Below are 24,375 nucleotides of genomic sequence, written 5' to 3'. Positions count from 1 at the left end.
GAGGGGCCTCCTTTTGGAGGTTTTCTCCCAAATTTGTTCTAAACCAGGACAAAATTTGGTGCCCAACGTGGTGCACGAGAGAGAGTGGAAAAAACCCTGTTTTGAGTGCATTTTGGTTGCCATTACTCTGTGTTGTTATATAGTAGTTAATAGCCATGGTTTTTGAATTCATAATGTCTCTTGGGGTGAGGGCTTTCATGCATTACTGGTCCCTTGGGCTTTTTGAGATCTTAATACCTCTATGGTCCCTAGGTTTATTTTCTCATCCAGAAATAGTTCTGGTATTGTCCCTAATACGTAGTTTTTACAGCAGAGGGGCAGTGACCAGAATAGCTATCCTGCTGGGCTTGGTGGTAATGATTTGTAAGAAGTTTATAAACATGCTGGGGTCTGTTCCAGGGATGAATGGTTCATGGCTATGGTTATGTATCCAGTTTGTTAAAGGAGGAGCAGAAAATGAGGCTTTTCAGCCTTTGCTTTCCTTCTTCTCCTCTGAATCTGTCACATCATTATTGGAGAATGTTGAGTTTCCTCTGAATGTTAAAGAGACCATCTTTCTGGTGTTTATTCTGGTAAGCTTCCTCTATACAGTCTGCAGCTCCTCTAGAATGAGGGCTGAGATTTCTAGAGGGACTGATGAGACCCCTGACCCAGGAGTAGACCCAGGCGTGTAAAATCCTGAGTGGGGTGGGAAATGGGAGGATATGGGCCAAATCCTGAAGGAATTCCCTGACCCTATAGTGTGGGACTTTCCCCATGAACAAATTCAGAACCCAGCTGAGGTGGGGAAATAGCTGAAAGAGAAGTACCATGATGACCCTGAGGAGAAAAATATCATTGCAGTGAGCTGGGCCCTGGCATATGCTTATCGCACACTGCTAGATACTCTAGGGCAGCAGACAGAGGCAGGGGGGCAGGGAGGTAAATCAGCAGCTATCCCAGTCACTCAGGCTGCAGCCAACACCCCAGGCTCAAAGCCAGCAGCCAAACCAGACAGTGAGCCTAAGCCAGCAGCTAAACCAGCTAAACCAGACAATAAGCCTCAACCAATGGCTCCTGCTACTGGCACTAGAAGTGGAAATGGCACAGACGAGACCGATCGACCAGTGGATGATGATGATGATGATTGTGATGCAGGAGAAGTACCTTCAACACGTCGTGACATAAAATCAGGAGTCAGAGCAACAGGCGCAAGATCAGAAGCCAATATTGAGTCCTTTTCCCTGAAGGACCTTTGTGGCCCAAGGAAAGATTACACCTGACGACCTGATGAATCCATAATTAGCTGACTAGTCCGTCTTTGGGATGCTGCAGGCGAGGCTACAATTCTGGACGGCACTGAGGCGAGGCATTTGGGATCCCTGTCACATGATCCTGTCATCAACCAAGGAATGATGAGGGGGGCTGACCCTCACAGCCTCTGGGCACGGGTCTTGGATAGTGGTGCACAAAGGTACCTGTGTGCAGATAATCTCTATATGCAGCAAACCTAGTGGAAGACCATAGAACAAGGGATCCAACGCCTGAGAGAAACGGCAGTGGCAGAGATTATCTTCTCAGATGACATAACAACTAGGAATCCAGACTTGGTACCATGCACGTCTGTGATGTGGCGAAAACTTGTACGACTTGGGCCACATGAATATGCTTCTGCTTTAGCCATAATGAAACAGGATGACAGGGATGAGACCGTGCTTGATATGGCAAAGAAGCCGTGAGCATATGCAGGTGCTGTACATGGCCCAACACATGCCAGAATCGCAGCGGTGGAGACACGTCTGCAGAAGTTAGAGGACAAGATAGAGGAAAATCATAAAAAGCTCAAAGAAGAAATTTAGGTAGACCTTCTCCAAATCTCAGCAGTACAGATCAGAGGTTCTGGTACCCAATGCAGACATTTCCCAGATGGAGAGAGAAGGTACACCCCACGAGCTGAGCTGTGGTTCTTCCTGCGTGATTGTGGAGAAAACATGAGGAGATGGGATGGAAAATCTGCTGCTGCTCTGGCCCAATGGGTGTGTGAATGGAAGACAGGGCTCAGAGAGGAAGTTCCACCAAAATGGAAGCAGCTCCAGTTGCCCGTAGCCAAACTACCAGGTATGATGATGATGATGACATGTCTGATCCCCTTGAAGGAGCCTCCAAGACATATGCCCAGGGAAAGAAGGATAGCCAGGCTTAGAGGGGCCCTGCCTCTGGCCAGGTACAGGCTAGGGAAAACCATGTTTTCTGGACTGTGTGGATTCGTGGGCCTGGCACATCAGAACCACAAGAGTATAAAGCTTTGGTTGACACTGGTGCACAGTGCACATTAATCCCATCAAGACATGTGGGGACAGAATCTGTTTCTATTGCTGGTGTGACAGGGGGATCACAGGATTTCACTTTGGTGGAAGCTGATGTGAGCCTGAATGGAAATGAGTGGAAGAAACACCCTATTGTGACAGGCCCATGGGCTCCATGTATTTTGGGCATAGATTATCTCCAAAGTGGGTATTTCAAAGACCAAAAGGACTCAGGTGGGCATTCGGGATAGCAGCTGTAGTGACAGAGGGCATCCAGCAATTGAACACCTTGCGTCGACTGTCCGAGAATCCATCTACAGTAGGACTTCTGAAGGCAGAAGAGCAACAGGTACCAATTGCCTCTTCCACAGTGCATCGTCGACAGTACAGAACCACTGGAGATGCTGTGATTGCCATCCATAAGATGATCCGAGAGCTGGAGAGCCAAGGGGTGGTCAGCAAAACCCGCTCACCCTTCAGCAGCCCCATTTGGCCTGTGCCTTAATCTAAAGGAGAATGGAGAATGACTGTGGACTGCCATGCACTGAATGAAGTGACTCCACCACTGAGCGCTGCTGTGCCAGACATATTAGAGCTCCAGTACGAGCTGGAGTCCAAGGCAGTGGTGTGCCACTATCAACATTGCCAATGCATTTTTCTCCATTCCTCTGGCAGCAGAATGCAGGCCTCAGTTTGCCTTCACGTGGAGGAGTGTGCAGTACACCTGGAACCGACTGCCCCGGGGGTGGAAGCACAGCCCCACCATCTGCCCTGGACTGATCCAGACTGCACTAGAAAAGGATGAGGCTCCAGAACATCTACAGTATATGGATGACATCATTGTGTGGGGGAACACAGCTGCAGAAGTGTTTGAGAAAGGAGAGGAAATCATCCAAATCCTCCTGGGAGATGGTTTTGCCATCAGCAAGAGCAAGGTAAACCAACCAGTTTGTGAGATTCAGTTCCTAGGAGTAAAGTGGCAAGATGGTCGGCGTCGGATTCCTATGGATGTTATCAACAAGATCACAGCTATATCTCCACCGACCAATAAGAAGGAGACACAAGCTTTCCTAGGTGCCATAGGCTTTTGGAGAATGCACATTCCTGACTACAGTCAGATAGTGAGCCCTCTTTACCTGGTCACCTGGAAGAAGAACAATTTCCACTGGCGCACTGAGCAGCAACAAGCCTTTGCCCAGATTAAGCAGGAGATCGTTCATGCGGTAGCCCTTGGCCCAGTCAGGACAGGAACAGAGGTGAGGAACATGCTCTACTCTGCAGCTGGGAGCCATGGTTTGTCCTGGAGCCTTTGGCAGAAGGTGCCTGGGGAGACTCGAGGCTGGCCACTGGGATTTTGGAGTCAAAGCTACAGAGGATCTGAATCTAACTAGACTCCAACAGAGAAAAAAAATCTTGGCTGCCTATGAAGGAGTCCAAGGTGCCTCCAAGGTGATTGGTACAGAAGCGCAACTCCTCCTGGCACCCCGACTGCTGGTGCTGGGGTGGATGTTCAAAGGCAAGGTTCCCTCTACCCACCATGCCACCAGTGCTACGTGGAGCAAGTGGATTGCTCTTATCACACACAGCGTGCCTGAATGGGTAAACTGAATTGCTCTGGGATTTTCAAGGTAATTACAAATTTCACCCGAAGGTGCAAATTTTGGTTTCACAGATGAAGAACAAGAACCAGTGACACGGGCTGAAAAAGCTCCTCCATATAACCAACTGCCCCCAGAGGAAACACACTACGCTCTTTTCACTGACGGTTCCTGTCGCATCGTAGGAATGAATCGGAATTGGAAAGGATCTGTAAGGAGCCCCACATGACAGGTTGCACAAGCTACTGAAGGAGAAGGTGGATCGAGCCAACTTACGGAACTCAAAACTTTTCACCTGGCCCTGGACGTTGCCGAAAGAGAGAAATGGCCAAAGCTCTACCTCTACACTGACTCATGGATGGTAGCCAATGCTCTGTGGGGATGGCTGGAGAGGTGGAAAGAGCCAAATTGGCAGCGTAGAGGAAAAACAATTTGGGCTGCTGAAGAGTGGAAAGACATCGCTACCAGGGTAGGGAGGCTACCAGTGAAAGTCCACTATGTAGATGCCCATGTCCCCAAGAGTCGGGCTAATGAGGAGCACCAAAACAATGAGCAGGTAGATCAGGCAGCAAAAATAGGGGTGTCGAAGACAGACTTCGATTGGCAACATAAGGGGGAATAGTTCCTAGGTCGATGGGCCCATGATGCCTCAGGCCATTAGGGCAGAGATGCCACCTATAAGTGGGCACAGGACCGAGGGGTGGATTTAAGCATGGACAGTATTTCTCAGGTTATCCATGACTGTGAGACATGTGCTGCCATCAAGCAGGCCAAGCGAGTGAAGCCCCTATGGTATGGTGGGCGGTGGTCCAAGTACAAATATGGGGAGTCCTAGCAGATTGACTGCATCACACTGCCCTAGACACACCAAGGCAAGTGCTACGTGCTGACCACGGTGGAAGCCACCACGGGATGGTTGGAGAGCGACCCTGTGCCTCACGCCACTGCCCAGAACACCATCCTGAGCCTGGAAAAGCAAATCCTGTAGAGACATGGCACCCCTGAGAGAATTAAATCGCACAACGGGACCCATTTCAAGAACAGCCTTATCAACACCTGGGCCAGGGATCATGGCATTGAATGGATATATCATATCCCTTATCATGCACTAGCTGCCAGGAAAGTAGAATGGTGCAATGGACTGTGTAAGACTACCCTGAAGGCACTTGGCGGGGGAACTTTATAAATTGGGAAATGAACTAAGCCAAAGCCACCTGGATGGTCAACACCCCAGGGTCCATCAATCGAGCTGGTCCTGCCCAGTCTGAACCCTTGCACACAGTGGATGGAGATAAAATCCCTGTGGTACATATGAAGGATCTTTCAGGGAAGACTGTTTGGATTAATCCCACCTCAGGCAAAGACAAACCCACCTGTGGGATTGGTTTTGCTCAAGGACCTGGTTACACTTGGAGGGTAATGCAGAAAGATGGAGAAAGCTCTTGTGTACCACTGGGAAACCTGGTCTTAAGTGAGAGCGGTGTGTAAGGTTTCATTGTGAGGCAGATGGAAATAGAATAAGGGGTAGATCATGTCCTGGATTGCCAAGCAAACTGTATTCCATTTGCCATCTGTATGCCAGTTGTCTTCTGTTAAGTGAGCAGTTTTCCTTATCTCTTCCACAACCATCCTCCATCTGCTGATAAAAGGCTATTCAATGTCACTGCATGACTGATAAGAACTAGAGCATCCCATTGTGAGATGCTCTGCCCAGAGGGAGGAGCCAAGCATTCCTACCCAGATATAATCTGGAGGTTCTGGAACACCAGCACGGCTTTTCTCCACTGGATTTCCCAGAGGAACAGTTGCCTCTTCCACTGGATCTTCAGAGGAAGACTACACCCTTTTTCTGCAGGATCCCTGCTCCAACAGAACCACACCTGACACTCCAGGAGAACTGCAGCCACATTTCCAATTGCACTGCTACCAACACCCTGACCAACAGGGTGTCAGGTTGTGTTCTGACTCAGTATTCTTTTAATTGACCGCATAGTTTATTTTATCCTTTCATTTCCTTCCCTATTAAAGAACTGTTTTTTTCTGCTCACATGTTTTTTGCCTGACAGCCTGAGAGCTCCTTAATTTGAAATTTAGAGCAATTCGGAGGGGGTGGGGGGGTTTCACATTCTCCATTTCAGGGGACACTCCTGCCTTTCTTAGCAGACACCTGTCTTTCCAAACCAAAACAATGTTAAAGGACATCAAAAATGGGCAACTCAGGAGGAGCAAATGAACAATTTAGCCAATTAAGAAGCTAAAAATTCAACTGAATCAGAGACAGGAAAACTAATCATAGTATTAAGCCTCATCAGAGAAATGCAAGAAGTCCCTGTATTCAGTGGGACAGAAGAGGAAGAACTCCTCAAAATGGGAGCCAAGAAAGATAACAAAGGGAAGTGGAGATTAGCAGATGGGAAGCAAGTGTTGAATAAACCCCTGGCCAAGAAAATGCTAGAAGGCGCATATGGGACAACACATTGAGGTACTCAAGCGCTAAGTGATCAATTTCTAAAGGACTGGGGCTGCATAGGCATTTTCAGAATAGCTGAGCAAGTCACTGAATGGTGCGTGATAATGTCAACAAGTGAATAAGAAAATAATGAGGAAAATACCCAGAGGAGGGCAAGAACTAGCCTTAAGGCCCTTTCAAAACATCCGAGTAGACTTTACCAAGCTTCCCCAGGTACAACGGTGGAAGTTTTTTCCAGTGGTAGTAGATCACTTGACTCATTGGGTAGAGGTGGTACCCACTGTGAAAGCCAATGACAATGTTGTGAGTAAAATACTTCTAGAATCAATCATTCCCTGATATGGGATGGTAAACAGGATTGATTCACACCAGGGAACTCATTTCACATCGAAGATATAGCAGAAAGTAGTTCAAGCCCTGGGAGTGAAATGGCAGTTACACACTCCATGGCATCCACAGAGTTCCGGTCGGGTTGAAAGAATGAATCAAACTCTGAAAAGAGCTCTAGTTAAGCTAATGATTGAAACCCAGATGTCATGGATCAAATGTCTCCCTTTGGTCTTATTAAGAATTAGAACCCAACCGCAGTCAGATCTGGGGGTCTCACCCTATGAAATGATGTTTGGGTTACCCTTCCTGACCTCACCCCAGAAGGTTGCCCCCTGTTGTGATACTCTGTCCGAAAATACTCTCATCTGCCTCATGATTTTTAGACCACCTAACATTCAGTTCAACATCCTGGTTTGGTGAGGGCTTGCCAGGGCCCTGGGACTGGAACTCGAGTTATTGTTCGCAGGTATGTTTATCCACCCCATGGAACACTGAACCCAGTGAAAGGAGAAGGGGCACTTTGCCCTTCTTTGCCTGCATTCCTTTGCTACAATGGCCCTGGAATCTTTCCACCCCCTAACCTGGCTGGACTCTTTTCTGGAATGACCTTTTGGTGGTCTCCACAGAAAACCCTTCGTCTACTGTACAACCACCGTGACAGATGGACTGAGATGGGAGAAGTCATTCCCTCCAAAACTGAGACACGAAACTCCTGTATGGAAAAGACTCCTTTTCTCCCCGAGGACTGCAAACTCTAACCTAGGAGGGGAGGGGGGCAGTGTGTGTGGGGGAGAATAGCTGATCAAGTTGAGATGTTTGCCTGCAGGTAGTGACCACTGGACCAAGAAGACAATAGCTCTCGCCCACTGCTGACCAGATGACTATTGTGTTACCCCTCTCCCCTCCTTCAAATTCTCAATAGAAAATTCTAATAAAAACCCTCAAGTTAGCTAGCTGGATCGAGATCTCCCCAGTGTGAAAGCTATTCCTCGACTGGACCTCAACTGGACCTTGACTGGACCTCGCAGAATTACATTGCCTCTACATGGTAGATATACCCATTCTCTCTCTCTTTTCCTTTCCTGCAGGGTTTCTTTCTCTCATTCTTTCTCTCTCTCTTCCCCAATCCCCTCCAACGCATTTTGCTGTGATTATTCAATATAGTAAACTGATATGGATTGTTACTGAAAACCCCCTTGCCGTGTTGGTGTTTTGTACCCTGCGATCAAATAACGAACCATCACAATCCTGTCCATGAGGGCGGATCATGACAATGATGTATGTGTGAGTAGAGTTAGAATATATATTAGTTTTGGTAGTAAGTTGACAATATGGGGATAAGGGGTCGAACGTCCGAGGGTGACTTTATGATTCTTGTATCCTCAATCGTCTGTTCCATTTATGCTGAATATTATATTCTGTGCCCTCAAGACTGGTTCTGAGACCGAAGGTGGGGAGAAGAAGAAGCATGGAGTTTGTTATCAGAGACTGCACTCACTCCTCTAAAAGCAACACTCCTCCACATTCTACTCCACTGTGCTGTCTGGGCATGGACGGGGCAGACCAGAGCCCTCCTTTGCTTTTTAGTTAGTTGAGCTAGCTGAGGCAGAGAAGTTTTCCCTGGACTGTTTTTTTTTCTTTCCCTTTTCTTGGAACTGTTTGAACCTGCTCTGGACTGGGATTTGGGGAGCACGAAGAGCTCGCCCTTTGTAGCCTACCAGGGCCTACTCTGGGCAGCAGCCTTTCCCAGCGCCGGAGGGATTGATAACAGAGCGACCACCCACCCGAGAGACTTTCTGAATTTGTCATCTCTTCAGAGCAGCGAATCAGTTTTGTCATCTGGTTTTATTCACTTTTTGTGCTGGAGAATGCTTTGTCTGTTAAATAAACAGGGATTTTTCCACTTCCCTCTGAGGAAATTTTTCCCAAACTGGTTGGGGGGAGGGACTGTATGGGTTTGCTTTCTGGGAGGGCCCCCTTTTGGAGGTTTTCTCCCAAATTTGCCCTAGACCAGGACAAATAACATAATCTGTCAGTTTAAGGATGCACTGTGTAGCTCATAGTAGTGTAATGAATATGATATCTGTGTATCGCTTATAGAAATAGTGATGTGATGAACGTATTGTACTGTAGACCTTAGCAAAATAGAAGATGCTAAAAGGCTTTTGTGTAACTAAGAGAACAGTGTAAAGCCATCCAGGGCTTTACAAGTGATAAGATAACAGTGACACAAGACAGAGCATGGAGGAGACTGGGGAAGGGCTCGTTAGCACCTCTTATCAGAGAAGTGTGAAACAACTGGGATGAAACCAAGGGAAGGAATAAAATAGATTGACTTGATCCCAGGATGTCATGCAGATAAGTCAGGGTGTAAAAGCCAAAATCAAAGGAGTCCCTGCAACATCAAAAGCTTTCAAGAATGATGAATAATGTAGAAGCTAATGAATATGCATGTAACCCCAGCAATGTAACTGTGTATAAAGAGCATGATTTTAAGCTACCTGGTGCTCTTTGGCCATTCACCAAAAGCATCCCAGCGCTGATGACTTATTTGTCCTTCTTTTATCCTTGATTAAACTTTTAAAAGTTCTAAAGAGTCAGCTGTGTTTTTCACAACATTGAGGGGCCTCATGAACCCTGTGGGCCATTGTGACTCTGCACGGCCTTGTGGAACCATGGAGACCATGGTGACACCATGGGGCACATGGAACCAAGGGTTCCATTCTGACACTGAGGAACCTCGTGGAACCAAGGGACCATTGAGACCCTTTGGAACTAAGGAGATCATTGTTGAGAGTACAGAACCTCAAGGAATCCAAAGTCCATGTGACAGAGCAAGGCCTCATGGAAGCAAAAAGACCATGATGACCTTCTGGGGCCCCATGGAACCAAATATCCACTGTGACACTACAGAACCTGAAAGAACCAAGAGTCCATGGCGACACAAGAAGGCCTTGTGGAACCAAGGAGTCCAAAGGTCTAAAACATTCCTTGCATATCTCTGCCTTAGGGAAGAGGAGCCTGCTTGGTGGCAGCTTGGGATGGCATACACTTTAGGAGGGTCTCTGTTTTCAATGGGGAAATTCTGGAGTTTTAGATTCTTTTCAAAAAGAAAAATTAAAAAGGGAAAAAACCCCTTTTAGATGTGTTCAGCCAGTTCTCCAAGCAAAGCAGGACCCAGGTGAGTGAGGAGAGACAGGATGGGGTTGGGGAATGTGGAGCAAGGTTGTTCACACTGGGTCAAAGCTCAAGGTACAGCTTCTCTGACCAGGCCAGACGTCCTTAGGAGAATCCCTGGATCAATATCAGCCACAGAATGCTGCAATCAGCTCTTCTCTCAAGAGAACATTAATAAAATACACCCTTTAAAATAGGAATGCATCTTTCATAGAACTTCTGTGAAATATTTCTCCATAACTGCAGCAGGAAACCTTCCTAATGAACTGCCCCAGACCAGAGGGAAATCAAGGCAGAGCCATGGTTTGTCAGGCCTTGCTTGATCCTCATGAGCCCCGTGGTGCATTTGGAGCCGAGCCCTGGAACCTCAGGGCCTGAGAGGAGATTGCACAAACCTTGCCAGGAGTCAAAATCACAAGAAAAACCCAAAGTGTCTCAAAGCGTTAATGGGTGCCACATGAGGTCCATCCCCAACACAGGCTCCTCATGGACTCCTTGGAGGAGAGAACTGGAGGCCAGGATGGCACAAAAAAACCTCTCAGAGATTTGGTGTGGAAAGGAAAATCCAAAGTACCTTGAAAAACCTTAAGTATCTAAAAGTATTAATGAGCCCCACTGAGTGCCAGTACAAAGCTCTCAAGGGACCCATTAAAGCAGATAATTGGGGCCATGATTGCACAAACATCTCATAGAGTCTGTATCAAAAGGGAAACACCAAGTAGCGAAAATAACTGAAGTACCTTGAAGCATTAATGAGCCCCACTGAGTGTTGTTACTGACAAAGCCTCTCCAGGGACTAATTACAGCAGATCATTGGAAGCCCTGATTGCAGAAACCTCTCAGAGACTCCAAGGCAAAAGCCAAACCCAAAGTCCTTTGAAAAGCCTGCAGTCCAAGGGAGCATGAAGGAGCCCCCAGGGCCATTGCTGAGCAAGGCTCCCCAGGGACTCCTTCCAGCAGATCCTTGAGGCCACTGGCATGTGGGCTAGGGGGGGATGCTGAGGGCAGGACAAGGGGCTGCCAGTGGCCAGCCTGGCTGGGGCTGTGCCAGGAGGCCCCAGGGCCTCAGGACAAGGTGTCTCCTGCCAGCCCTTGGTGGCACAGAGCCTGCTGTGCCCCAGGGCACCAAGCCTTGGCTTCTCTTTGTCCCCACCTGTCATCACTGCCTGCAGTTCTCTGCTCTGCCTGGGGCCTGGGGACACTTTCTCAGTCGTGGCCCTCACTGGGACCCATTAAAAGTCCAAGAAACTTTGGAGTGTGATTCTGACTTGGAGTTCTGCAGAGGTTTCTTCAGATCCCTCTCAGGGACGGATGTTCAGGGCCTGAGCACTAAGCCCCAGAGGCTCATTAAAGTCCTTGTGCTGTGGCTGTGCTGCTGAGCTGGGCTGGGCTGCTGGCACAGAGGCAGCTGCTGGTAACCAAGAAGAGCTTGAAAAGCACATTTCTCTTGCTGAGCAGCTCTTCTGCCAGCCCAGGAGGGCTGGGGCACTGCCTGCAGCCAGCCCGGGCACAGCACAGAGGCACAGAGAGCTTCAATCAGTCAGGGCTGGGAAGGTGCTGACAAGTGCCTGGGGCAGGATCCCTGCCAGCCCTTGGCACAGGAACCTCTGGCTGCAGGACAATGCAGCTGCAGCTCCTGCAGTGATCTCCTACAGCTGGAACATCCCAATGCCTACAGACCCTGTGAGTACATTCTCTGATTGTCTCTTGTGCAGAGCAGCCAGGTGTGCCCAGGGCTGTCCTGCAGAGCAGGCTCCTGCAGCCCAGGGCGCTGTGCTGGGGCAGGGACTCTGCTGCCTGCCAGGGACAGCTCTCAGCGGGCCCGGGGAGCTGCTCCCTGTGCTGGAGGGGGTAAGATCTGGCTGCAAGAAGACAGCTGGTAAGGCTTGGAAGTGTTCTCCTTGTGTAGTGAGGATGCTGCATTGTTCAGGACTTCTCCCAGAATGGCATTTAACTGCAGAACATTTCCAAGTAGATTTTAGAGGGAGCTCAGTGAGGCAGGGACTGCATAAAATGGAAAATCCGATTCTTTTACTGCTACTGCCCTGGGGTTGCCGGGATGGGAAACTGCACATAGATATTCATCTCTCAGTTCAGGCTTAGAAAAATAAAATATTTTCTTTGAGATCTGAATAAACCAGGCAGTAACAGAAATAAGCACAAAGCCCCACAGAGTCAGCATCAGTTTCACTTTTCCAGTGTCCTCAGGATAGCTCTGAAATTGCCATCAGAGCCTGCAGAGCCAGAGCTGCCGGTGAGCAGTGCCAGAGCTGGGAGGGGTCTGCAGGGCAGAGCTGAGCCCCCAGGGCTGGGCTGGGCTCTGGCAGCACTGGCAGGCACGGCTCCAGGCAGCAGAACCCTGGGCAGGCAGTGGGGGGAAAGTGCCCCCAAGCTGTGCTGGGATATTTAAACTCCTCTCCAAACCCAACTATTCCATGATTACTTCTTTTACAGATCCCCATGTGCAGCCCCAGCAAATGTCCAACAGCAGCTCCATCAGCCACTTCCTCCTGCTGGCATTGGCAGACACGCGGCAGCTGCAGCTGCTGCACTTCTGCCTCTTGCTGGGCATCTCCCTGGCTGCCCTCCTGGGCAACGGCCTCATCATCAGCGCCGTAGCCTGCGGCCAGCACCTGCACACGCCCATGTTCTTCTTCCTGCTCAACCTGGCCCTCACTGACCTGGGCTCCATCTGCACCACTGTCCCCAAAGCCATGCACAATTCCCTCTGGGACACCAGGAACATCTCCTACACAGGATGTGTTGCACAGGTCTTTTTTTTGGTTTTCTGTGCTCTAACAGAGTACTGTCTGCTGACCATCATGTGCTACGACCGCTACGTGTCCATCTGCAAACCCCTGCACTACGGGACCCTCCTGGGTAGCAGAGCTTGTGCCCACATGGCAGCAGCTGCCTGGGCCACTGCCTTTCTCTATTCACTTCTGCACACGGCCAATACATTTTCCCTGCCCCTGTGTCATGGCAATGCCCTGGGCCAGTTCTTCTGTGAAATCCCACAGATCCTCAAGCTCTCCTGCTCCAAATCCTACCTCAGGGAACTTGGGCTTCTTGCTGTTAGTGCCTTTTTGGTATTTGGTTGTTTTGTGTTCATAGTTTTCTCCTATGTGCAGATCTTCAGGGCTGTGCTGAGGATCCCCTCTGAGCAGGGACGGCACAAAGCCTTTTCCACCTGCCTCCCTCATCTGGCCGTGGTCTCTCTGTTCCTCAGCACTGGCACATTTGCCTACCTGAAGCCCCCGTCCATCTCCTCCCCATCCCTGGATCTGGCCCTGTCAGTTCTGTACTCGGTGGTACCTCCAGCCCTGAATCCCCTCATCTACAGCCTGAGGAACCAGGAGCTCAAGGCTGCAGTGTGGACACTGATGACTGGATGGTTTCAGAAACATTAAACAGCTGGCCAATTTCTGTGAATCACGTCAAATAAAAGTAATCTTTAATACTTCTTGTTGGTTTCATTTTAGTGGCTCTTTTTCTTTGTTTTACATTTTCAGTATTACCCACAAAGAAAAGCTGTATTTTGTGCCATTTCTCATGTTGTTTCTCTCCACCTTCCCTGTGGCCACAGACTGTGTCAATGAGGGGTTATACTCTTAGTGGCTTAAAAGGAACTAAAGGATCTCCCAGCAAAGTTTTCTGCAGAGATGCCCTTTGGTTGCCTTCTCTGGAGCTGCAGCAGCAATGTCTGTGTGCAGAGCTGGGGGCAGATCAGTGCTGGCCCAGCAGCTGTGCCCAGCAGCAGCAGCAGCACTTGGTGTTGCCAGTGCTGCTGCCGTGGCCCTGCCCTGCTGCCCTGGTGGCCCTGGTGTTGCTGTAGGGGCTGAGTGCTCTCGGGGCTGGGCACAGTGCTGGGGGTGGCAGTGCCGGGGCTGCAGCAGGGACAGGCCATGGGCACTGCTGGGGCAGCGCTGACGCCTCAGGCCAGGGCCTGGGGGCTCCAGGCTCCTTGCCCAGGCTCTCTCAAGAACACGGCCAGGCCAATGCTGAGCACAGAAAACCCCCGTGAGCAGCCCCAGGCTGGCCGTGGGCAGGCTGGGGGCAAACAGCATGGCTGGGGCTCTGCAAGGGCCCTGGGGCACACGGGAAGGAGCAGCAGAGCAGGGGCTGATCCATCCCCAGGGCGCTGGACAGCCCAGGGCAGCGTCCCAGAGCGTCCTCATGGAGCTCCAACACCATCCCCCCTCTGCAGCCCTGGCCTCTCCCCCAGCTCACACAGGTGCCGCATCCTTGCAGGCACAGGCACGGCAGCACTGGCTCAGGAGCCCCTGTTTGCATTGCACACAGCAGGCGGGAGCACCCCCATGCTGCTGCTGTGGGGACATCAACCTGAGGGAGCACAAATGCCATCAGCGCCTGGGGCCAGCAAGGGCTGGGGGACACCAGGGAAAGCACTCAGCTTTGTCCTGGCCTCTGCAGTCAGCCAGAAAGTTTGTTCCCATCAGCTGGGAGTTTCCTGTCCCACTGCAGACGCTGTTGCTCAGAGCCAGGGCTGCCTGGCAGCCACCCCCAAACTGCCCTGAGCATTTCCTTGGCTTCACCTTTGCTTTCTCTACTCTTCCCTGCTACAAACTTCTTCCTCTTGCCCAGCCCTGTTCCCTGGCCTGCAAACAGCCCATCCCTGTTTGCCCTTTCCTCTCTGGCCCCACTCCCCATTGCAGTTCCTGACTTGGCACCATGGGAACGGCCCTTGGGGAGCAGGATCATCCTCCAAGTGCTGCAGCAATTGTCTGCAGGCTCCTGCAGTGCCCCGTGCTGCTCCCTTGCCAGAGGCAGCCCAGGCCAGGGGGGCCCATCTGGGCTGCTGTGTCTGCCTGTGGGGCTCCCTGTTCTGGGCAGTGAGGAGGAGCTGCAGAGGCTCTGCAGGACTGACAGGATGGGCTTTGGGGCTGCCAGGAGAAGCTGAGGCACCTGGGCTGCTGGAGCTTCTGAACAGGAGGCCCAGGGCTCATCCTGCCACTGCTCCAAGGGTGCTTTCAGAGAATCCCAGAATCAGCAAGATTGGAAAAGACCTTGGACATCACCAAGTCCAACTTCTGCCCTGACACTGCCTTGTCTCCCCAGAGCCTCCTCTTCTCCATAATAAACAACCCCAGGTCCCTCAGCCACTCCTCACAGCACTCGTGTTCCAGACCCGTCCCCAGCCTTGTTACCCTTCTCTGGACATGCTCCAGCCCCTCCACGTCCTTCCTTAACTGGGTTGCCCAGAACTGGACACAGCACTCGAGGTGCTGCCCAACCAGTGCCCAGCACAGCGGAAGAATCACTGCCCTGCTCCTGCTGGCCACACCATTCCTGATCCAGGCCAGGAGCCATTGGCCTTCTTGGCCACCTGGGCACACTGCTGGCTCCTGTCCAGCCTGCTGTCCATCAGTCCCTGCAGCTCCCTTTCTGCCTGGCTGCTCTCCAGCCACTCTGGCCCCAGCCTGTGGCGCTGCAGGGGTTGTTGTGGCCAAAGTGCAGGATCCAGCACTGGGACTTGTTAAACCTCACCTTGTTGGATTTGGGCCCTGGATCCAGCCTGTCCAGGGCCCTGTGCAGAGCCCTCCTACCCTCCAGCAAATCAACACTCCCAGACAACTTGGTGTCACCATGGTTCCATGAGGCCCCAGAGTGTCCCAATGGTCTCCATGATTCCATGAGGCCTCCCAGTGTCACAGTGTCCCTTTGTTTCCATGGGACTCCTTCATGTCACAAAGTCCCTTGGTTCCATGGGGCCCTGCAGTGTCACAATGGCCCCATCGTGACACCAGGTCCTGCTCTGTCACAATGCTCTGCATGGTTCCACAAGGCCCTGCAGGGTCACAGTGGCCTCTTGGCTCCATGAGGCCTCCGAGTGCCACCATGAATTCCTTGGTGCTGCAGTGTCACCAGGGACCCTTGGTTCCATGGGGCACCAGAGTTGCTGAGGATGTCAGCAGCCCCCACTGAGGCCATCCCTGGCCAGAGCCCGTGGGGGAATGGGCAGACAAGGAGAGCGTCCCTGGGGCTGGGGCAGCACAACTCAGAGGCACCAGCAGCTCCAGCTGGGAAATGGAGTGTGGAATGGGGCTGGGAAAGCTCTGCCTGGGCTGTGCCAAGCTGGAGAGGCAAGCCCTGACTCCCATCCACTAAAAAACTCTCTCAAGGAGACATTTGAAAGCAATTACAATTATTTGTGTCCTCTGATTTGGACGCACTGGAGAAATACGAAGAAAAGATTCTCAGGAGTTCAAAACAGCCAAACAGCCTTTACTGGCAACTTTAGAAATCCAGAGAAACTTTGGCAAGAAGTTTAATACAACATTCAATCAACAAAAAACACTTCTCCAAACATTAATTTGGTCCATTCAACATCGCAAACTCTAAGTCTGTCCAATTTTAAGTTACTCAAAATTTGCAGGAAGAGGGAATTAGAAAGAGAGGAAGACAAATAAGATACAGAGAAGCACACAGACATAGCTACCAACTCTTAGAGTCGAGCAGATGGAAATTCCAAGAGAAGGTAGGGTCGAGATGTGTGATCACCTTGTGGTCAGCCTTCAATACCCCTTGGTCTTGCTGGGCCCCTCTCCCAGGTGGGCCTTGGGCTCATTTGGTCCCTCAGGAGCTGGGCTGGGGGCTGCAGAGGTGGCTGTGGAGCATTGCCTGTGCTGTGCCAGGGCCTGGCAGACACTGCTGGGCTGGGATAGAGGCTCTGGGGGGATTGGGCTTCCAGGGCAGGGCAGTGCTGGGCTTCCAGGGCAGGGCAAGGCTGGAACTGCCCCTTCCTCCCCCACACACAAAATGTTTCAAGCCAGCAACCTTCTCTAGTGTGTCACAATAGGGAACGTTGGAAGTGGAAGCCAAATTTGGCCATGGGCACCTGGAGGAGAAGGACAGTTCATTTCCACAGGAAGGAAAGCACAAGGCCCCAGTGTTTGGAAGGCAGGTGAGATTCTCTCTAGGCCAAGGCCAGCCAGACTTGTCAGGAATGGCATATTTTGTCTGGGAGCAGTCTTTGGAGATAGGGAATTCTGGAGGTGGGAGCCCAATCTCAGCTATGGGTGCCTGGAGAAGCAGGACAGTTCTTTCCCATTGGAAGGAAAGCGCGGAGCCTTCCCAAGAGTTTTGGGGACAGATGAGAGGTGACCCTCCTGAAACTGCTGCCAGCCAGACTTGTCCTGACACTATTCCTATGGGAAAAATCTCTGGATGTAAAGAAATTTGGAGGTGAAATCCCAATTCTGGCCATGGGTACTTAGAAGAGAAGGACAGTTCTTTTCCATAGAAAGGAAAGCACGGAGCCCCAGTGCTCCAGGAGCTGATGAGCGGCAGCCCTTGACATCCCAAGATCAGCCAGACCTGTCAGGGGGCCCCTAGGAGGCCAAGCCAGCCAGACCTGTTCCATGTTCCCTGGGTTCCATGGGGCCCCACAGTGTCCCAATGGTCCCTTGCACCCATGAGGCCCTGAGGTGTCACAATGCCCCCTTGGTGACACGAGGCCCTGAAGGGTCACAATGGTCTCCATGGCTCCATCAGGCCCCACAGAGCCATAATGGTCTCTGGGTTCCATGCAGCCCCGCTGTGTCACCATGGCCCCTTGGTTCCATGGGCTCCAGTGGTGCCACAATGATCCCCTGGGTTCCATGAGGTTCCCTAGTGTCACCACAGAGTCCTTGGACCTGCTGGGACTCTGTGTGTTCCCAGTCACTCCCAGTATGGTTACAGACACTCCCAGTACATCCCAGTTGCCCTCAGCATACTCACAGTCATTCCCAGTCACATCCACTTGGCCCAGCAAGGTTCCACTTTCCACCAGTATGATCCCAGTCACTCCCAGGGAAGGGAAGGGACCGGGACAGACTGGGATGGACTGGGACACCGGTATACACTGGGACACACCGGGACACACAGGGATACACCAGGACACACCACGCCCAGGACTGGGACCACTGGGAGCAGGATCAGAGCACCCTGGGACCCAGCAGGGCCAGAACTGGGGCAACAGGGATCACAGTGGGACCAACTGGGATTTACTGGGAGTGTCTGTAACCATACTGGGGGTGACTGGGAACACACTGAGAGCGACTGGGAGTCACTGAGAGTCTGCACTGGGGGCAACTGGGATTGACTGGGACCATGCTGGGGAAGACTGGGATCATAGTGGATTCATACTGGGATCATACTTGGAGTGACTGGGTCTGTGCTAGGGTGCAGTGGTTTTGGATTGCTAATTTAGGATTTCTCTAATTTTGAGATTTTTTTTTTGGCTAATGTACTAAAGAATGTGGTGGGTTCAGTGTTAGTTAATTACAATGGTTACATTACAACCACAACTACAGTGGTTAATACACTTATTTTTTGTTGTGAGATAGGATTAGGAGAAAGGTAAAGCAGGCTTAAAACTTTAAAAGGGTATAAAGAAAAATTTTATTAAAAGTAACTAAATGGAAAAAAGAAAAGGTAGTAAGAATCAGAACAAACTTTTCAGAATACTTTTTCCCAAGGCTTTTTCTTTCTCACTGACATTCTAAAGGAACTAATATTAAGATTGCTAGTCAGTTTGTTAGCATTCAGAAACACAGTCACAGAATGATTATATGCAGGTGGTTTTATTGAAGAGCTCTGGGTGTCAGGGGTACAGACCCAAATCTGACTCTGACATGGCTTCGGGATGAACATGTTTTTATATTCTATCATTATATAACTTTCATATTAATTATTAAACTTACATTGTTCTATTCTATACATTGATTTCATCCAAGCATGGGCTTCTCAAGGTCCCCCTCAAACTTCTAACATAGTTTTCTCATGATTCTCCTTACGATAAAACAATAATTATATTTAATTACCAAACAATCTTCACATCTAACAATTATATCATTTATCATATACTGGTTACACAGGTGCAATTTCACATGATCTGGCAAACACAAGGCCTAACATTTCTCAGAGCCTACTTTTAACATTTTCCCAGGGCCCACTAAGCCTAGCTTTCTTTCTAACTCCCCGAATTTTCTATGATTTTAAAACCTTTTACTATCAAGTTCACTACCTCTAAAATAGTCTGTTTTAAGTTCACTTAGGGAGAGAAGTTCCTTTTGTTAAAGTTATGGAGGCTTTTCTACAAGAGGAAAAAACAGTTTTCTTGTGGTTCTCAAGTTCATCACGAATAACAGCTGCCCGAAGAACCTTGCTATGGTGAAATCTTTCTTATTTCTACAAGCCTTTCCACAGCTTGTCCACAGCTATGTTGATTTATGGGGTATTGTTTTAAAGATGAGCTGTTTAAAGGCAAAAGTTCTCATTATCTATCTCTAAAATCATCTTCATCTTTGGGCACAGAGAACTTCTTTTTTTAGAAGCACAAGAGTACTCTTCTCTCTTTCTCTGTTCAAACTTCTCATGGGATTACAGCTATTTTAACATCTGCTTACTTTAACATAGAGGCCTTTACTTGATCTCAATTTGAACACTTTCATCTCCTTATAGTTTTATGTGTTATAAGGAAAAAGAATATTTTCTTTATAGCTTACAAGAAGATTTCAGCTCTAAAAACAAAGCATCTTCTCACCCCTCCCATCTAAGACTTCTTCTTTATTAACTTTAATGTCCTCATGTTGTTTTTCATACACTTGCATTTTGTTCTTTTCTCTCACTCAAAAGAAGATTGAAGTCCTGAAGAAGTTACCATCACACCTGAAGCCTACCTAACCCACCAATACCTTGCAACAGAAAGCTGTGGCTAAGTTGTGTTCAGATCAGCTTTATAGTTAGTTTTTAGTTTTCTACACCAGCTACAGAAGTCTGGTCTACAGCTACAGGTCTCAGCCACGCTGAGAAGAAGCAGCCTGGCAGCAAGATCTTCACAGCCGCAGCCAGCCCTGCTCTGGCTCAAGCTCCGCAGCCTCCCCTGTCTTCCTGCCTGGCAGCTGCTGAAGCCCAGCCCGGCCAAAGCAGAGCCCATGGAGAGAGAAGCCAGCAAGCAGCCCAGAAAACAGAAGAGAAGCCCAGCCCGCAGCAAGGCTGCCCAGCCCAGCCCAGCCGAGACACAGAGCCGAAGCCGAAACCCACCCCCTCCCTGCCGACCAACAGAGGAAAAAACAGCTTCCAAATTTTTTCATCTGTAACATGTGTGTTTCACAAAAGCGTGTCTAGCTTTCCAGCAGTTCAACAGACTTTCAGATACACAAAAACCTCCCCAAAATTTCCTCCCATTCCCAACCATAACATAGGGGCCACTGGGAGCAACTGGGATCCGACTGGGAGCAACTGGGAGCAGCTAGGACCAAGCTGGGAGCAACTGGGATCATCATGGCATCAGAGTAGGATCATACTGGGAGGGACTGGGTGTGTGCTAGAGGCAACTGGAATCACACTGGGAGGAGATGGGACCATGCTGGGGACAAATGGGATCATACTGGGAGCAACTGGCACCACACTGAGAGTGACTGGGGTCATTCTGGGATCATACTGGAAGTGACTGGGAGCAGGCTGAGGGCAACTGGGATCATGTTGGGGCAACTGGGATATACAGGAAGTGACTGGAATCATGCTGGAGGTGACTGGGAGTGGTTATGAGCAACTGGAATCATACTGGAAGCTACTAGGAGCAACTGGGAGTTAGTGGAAACACATTAGCGACAACTAGGATATACTGGGAGAGACTGGGAGTGACTGGAATAACAGAAGAAACATAAAGGAAGTTACTGGGATAATACTGGGAGCATCTGGGAGTGACTGGAATCATTCTGGGAGTGACTGGAATCATACTGGGTGACTTGGAGTGACTGGGACCACACTGAGGACAATTGGCACCGTACTGAGAGTGACTGGGTTCTGACTGGAATCGTACTGGGAAGGACTGGAACCATACTGGGAGTGCCTGGAACTATAGCAGGGGTGAGTGGGAAGACCTGGGACCATGCTGGGATTATACTGGGATCATAGTGGGAGTGACCGGGATGATACTGGGATGATACTGAGTGTAACTGGAAGTGACTGGGACCATCCTGGGGGTGACTGGGAGCCACAGGGCCCATGCTGGGAGTGACCTGGGGGGAACTGGGGGAACTGGCCCAGCTGGGGCTCAGGGCTGTTCTCCCCCAGGGCTGCCCCGGGTCCTGCTGCCACCCCCAGCCCCACAGAGCCAAGGGACAGGGGACAGCCAAGGGACAGGGGACAGGGACAGGGCACAGACGAGGGACAGGGGACAGGGACGGGGCACAGCTGAGGGACAGGGCACAGCCAGGGAACACGGCCTGGCCGAGGGACGCTGAGCTCCAGCACTTTGGGCTGTTGCCCTTGGGCTCCCAGCACAGGCCCAGGGGCAGAATCCCCTCCAGGAACTGTTGCTTGCTTTCAGCTTTGCTCTGGAACATTCCCCAGGAGCCCCTGCAGCGGCTGCAGCCCGGCCAGGTGCCCGGGGCCACCAAAGCCACTCCGGCAGTGCCCTCCTGCCCCGGGCAGGGCACGGAACAGCCAAGGAAAGGCTCCTGCTGGGCTCAGGGCAGGGACAGGGCACTCCCCTGGCGCTGCCACGGGCACAGCAGAGCCGGCCTGGGCACAGGATTGGGATTGATGTCCCATGGAATCCCAGCAGGGATTACTTCTCATTGCACTGCTGCCATTGGATTGGTCATCAATTCAAATCATTCCCCATGGAATTCCCATGGCAGTGGGCTAGGGAGGAGATCCATCCCTGGAATTCTCACCTGACTGGGATGAGAGTGAGATCTGGCCATGGAAATTCCATGGCAATTCCTGCATTCCCAACTCCCCCCTACCTGAATCCCCCAATCCCATTGGAATTGCCCTTCCCCTCCTACACCCACCTTTGTGCTCCAGAGCCTCCCGACCACATCTGATGTATTTTGGGGGCCCTTCCACACAGGTGTGTCCAAGCTAATGCTTCATCTGCTCCACCACAATCCCTCTGGATTCCCAGCACCTCTGGGTGATCCAGGTGGCACCGTCACACCCTGCAAAGCTCCCAGCTGGAAGGAGATGAAATCCCAGCCCTTGTAGCCGTACCCATAGGATCCATGGACGCTCCGTGGGACAGGAGGTCACAGCTGGAAACCTCCTGCAGCGTGGGGAGACCTGGGAACGAGGAGAGAACTGACCCATGGAGTCGTGTCCCAGCCCCAGGGAGCCCCTTGGAGCTCCCTGGATTCCCATTCCAGCCCCATAGATCCCCCCATCCCCAGAGATCCCATCCCAGCCCCTCAGAGTCCTCCATTCCCACAGATCCCAGCCCAGCCCCCGGCTCCCCCCACTCCCCCCGCTCTGGTTGTACCGGCCCCGTCTCCAGGTCACTGTCGGCCACGGGCCGGTTCCTGTCCTTGAGCTGGGGCTGCCTATCCCAATATCCCAGCCCTGGCTATCCTGATATCCCAGCTCTGGCCATCCCAATATCCCAGCTCTGGCTATCCCAATATCCCGGCTCTGGCCATCCCAATGTCCCGGCTCTGGCCATCCCAATGTCCCGGCTCTGGCTATCCCCATATCCCGGCTCTGGCTATCCCCATATCCCGGCTCTGGCTATCCCCATATCCCGGCTCTGGCTATCCCCATATCCCAGCTCTGGCCATCCCAATATCCCAGCTCAGCTCCCGCCCCCATCCGGCCCCGCTCGCTGCCGCAGCGCTCCCAGGGGGTCCCGTCCACGTCCCCCACAATCAAGGACTGGGGGACCCGCGGGCCAGGCTCCAACAGCGCCACTTCCAGGCAGTGCAGGGAGTGAAGAACGGGGGGGACACGGAGATTTGGGGGAGCTGGGGGGCTGAAAGTGAGAGTTTGGGGATCCAGGAGGGTCAACAGGCCAAGGAAAGGGGGGACATGGAGAGCTGGCAGAGCTGGGAAGGAGGTTCAGGGGCTCAGAGCCAAGGACAGGGGGTGCAGGGACTGGGAGAGCTGGGATAGGGTGTCCAGGGAATCCTGTGCCCAGGACAGGGGGTGCCAGGGCTCCTCAGTGTGAGGAAAGGAGGGCCTGGGGGCTGGGAAAGGCAGGAATGGGGGCCCAGGGGTCCCAGATGATGGAAAAGGGTGGGGCTGGGGGCTGGGAGAGGTGGGGAATGGGAAAAGGTTGAGTTGGTGCTGGATAAGGGGGTGCAGGGGGGTCTCAGTGCCAGACAGAGGGGTAAAGGGTGTCTCAGTTCTAAGGAATGGGGGTGCAGGGGGGTCTCAGGGTCACAGAAATGGGGGGGCAGGAATGTGGAGAGGTAGAAGGGAATTCCAGGGGGTCCCTGAGCCCAGGAAAGGGGAGTCGAGGGTTTCCCAACAAGGAGGTACCAGGGTGGGGACACCCGGGATTTACAGGGAGTTCAGGGGGTCTCTGGTTTTGACACAAAGGTGGGGCTGGGGGCTGGGAAAGGCAGGAATGGGGCATTCCAAGGCGTTCCAGGGTGTCCCAGGGTCAGGCACACAGCAAGTCTGGAGGCTGGGAGCCATGGGATGGCCGGGAAGAGGGGAGCAGGGGCTCCTGATGTCAGGAAATGGGGGATCCAGGGGGTCCCTGTGCAGGATAAGGGGAGCAGGGGGGTCCCGGTGCTGGCAATGGCGGTTCAGGGTCCCGGTGCCGGGGGTCCCGCTCCCCCCTGAGCGCCCCCAGCCCCAGCGCTGGAGCCATCGCGCTGCTCCTGCTCACTCCCAGGATGATCCCAGGATGATCCCAGTAGAACTCAGTCATCCAGGAGCTGCTCCCAGCATGATCCCAGCACAGCCCAGTCCCTCCCACTCCTGGCATCCCCCCAGCCCTCTCTGCGTTCCGATCCGTCCCGGCTCCATCCCCGCCGCTCCCGCGGGCTGCGAGGGCTCCGGGAGCGGGGGAGGAGGAGGGAGGAAGAGGCGGAGCGGCAGCAGAAGCAGCAGGAGGAGAGGACGGGGAACCGCGCGGCTGCGGCGCTGCCTGAGCTCGCAGCACCCCGGGAGCATCGCCCCCCATCCCGCAGGTGCCCGGGGAGGGGGAGCTCGCCCCAAATACCCCGGGGGTGCCTGGGGTTGGGGTTTTTTGGGGGGGATGTTTGGAGCTCGCAGGGCTCCAAAGCCGAGCCGCAGATGGCCCTCGGGGGGACATCGGGGGGTCCCCGGGAGGTGTTTTTGGGGGGGTCCCGGTGGGGGCAGCAGTGGCGGCAGAGCCCCGGCGGGGGGACACCGGTTTTGGGGAGCCCCGGGAGAGCCGCGGCTTCGCTGAGCGGGAGGCTGGAGAGAGGAGAGCCCCAGAAGCCAAAGGGGGACCCCGAGGGGGGGGGACCCCTGGCACTGCCGGCACCCCGGCACTGGGGGGTGCTGGGGCTGGAGGGGCGGCATCGCCGGGAAAGGGGCTCGGGGCTGCCGGGGTCGGCAGGGGCTGCTCCCAGCATGAGCCCAGGTGCTCCCAGTCATTCCCCATTATGATGAAGTTTGGCCCAAGCATGCTCCCAGTTCGTCCCACTTTGATCCAATGTGTTCCCAGTTCTCCCAGCTGCCCCTAGTATAGTCCCAGTCACTCCCAGTGTGATCCCAGTATGATCCCAGTGTCTCCCAGCAGAGCCCCAGT

General features: G+C 52.1%; 1 protein-coding gene and 2 pseudogenes across 1 annotated transcript; 2 read left to right on the top strand and 1 right to left on the bottom strand.

Moving 5' to 3' along the window:
* LOC119696322 overlaps positions 1–24,375 on the top strand; it is a 2,199,709-nt pseudogene that overhangs the window by 919,456 nt on the left and 1,255,878 nt on the right.
* Positions 1–24,375, bottom strand: part of LOC119696323 — a 1,148,804-nt pseudogene that overhangs the window by 867,823 nt on the left and 256,606 nt on the right.
* On the top strand, positions 11,429–13,270 carry LOC119696337 (olfactory receptor 14A16-like). The gene is made up of 2 exons (XM_038126042.1): positions 11,429–11,543; positions 12,315–13,270. The coding sequence occupies exon 2, from the start codon at positions 12,338–12,340 to the stop codon at positions 13,268–13,270; it is 933 nt and encodes a 310-aa protein (XP_037981970.1). The 5' UTR covers positions 11,429–11,543; positions 12,315–12,337.

The sequence above is a fragment of the Motacilla alba genome, unplaced genomic scaffold (assembly GCF_015832195.1).
Source record: "Motacilla alba alba isolate MOTALB_02 unplaced genomic scaffold, Motacilla_alba_V1.0_pri HiC_scaffold_28, whole genome shotgun sequence".
NCBI classification, from domain to species: domain Eukaryota; kingdom Metazoa; phylum Chordata; class Aves; order Passeriformes; family Motacillidae; genus Motacilla; species Motacilla alba.
The sequence above is the reverse complement of the archived record's forward strand: the minus strand, read 5'-3'. Positions and strand labels throughout refer to the sequence as shown.

Coding starts and splice junctions, on each gene's coding strand:
- LOC119696337 (XM_038126042.1), top strand. CDS start 12,338: ATGTCCAACAGCAGCTCCATCAGCCACTTCCTCCTGCTGGCATTGGCA.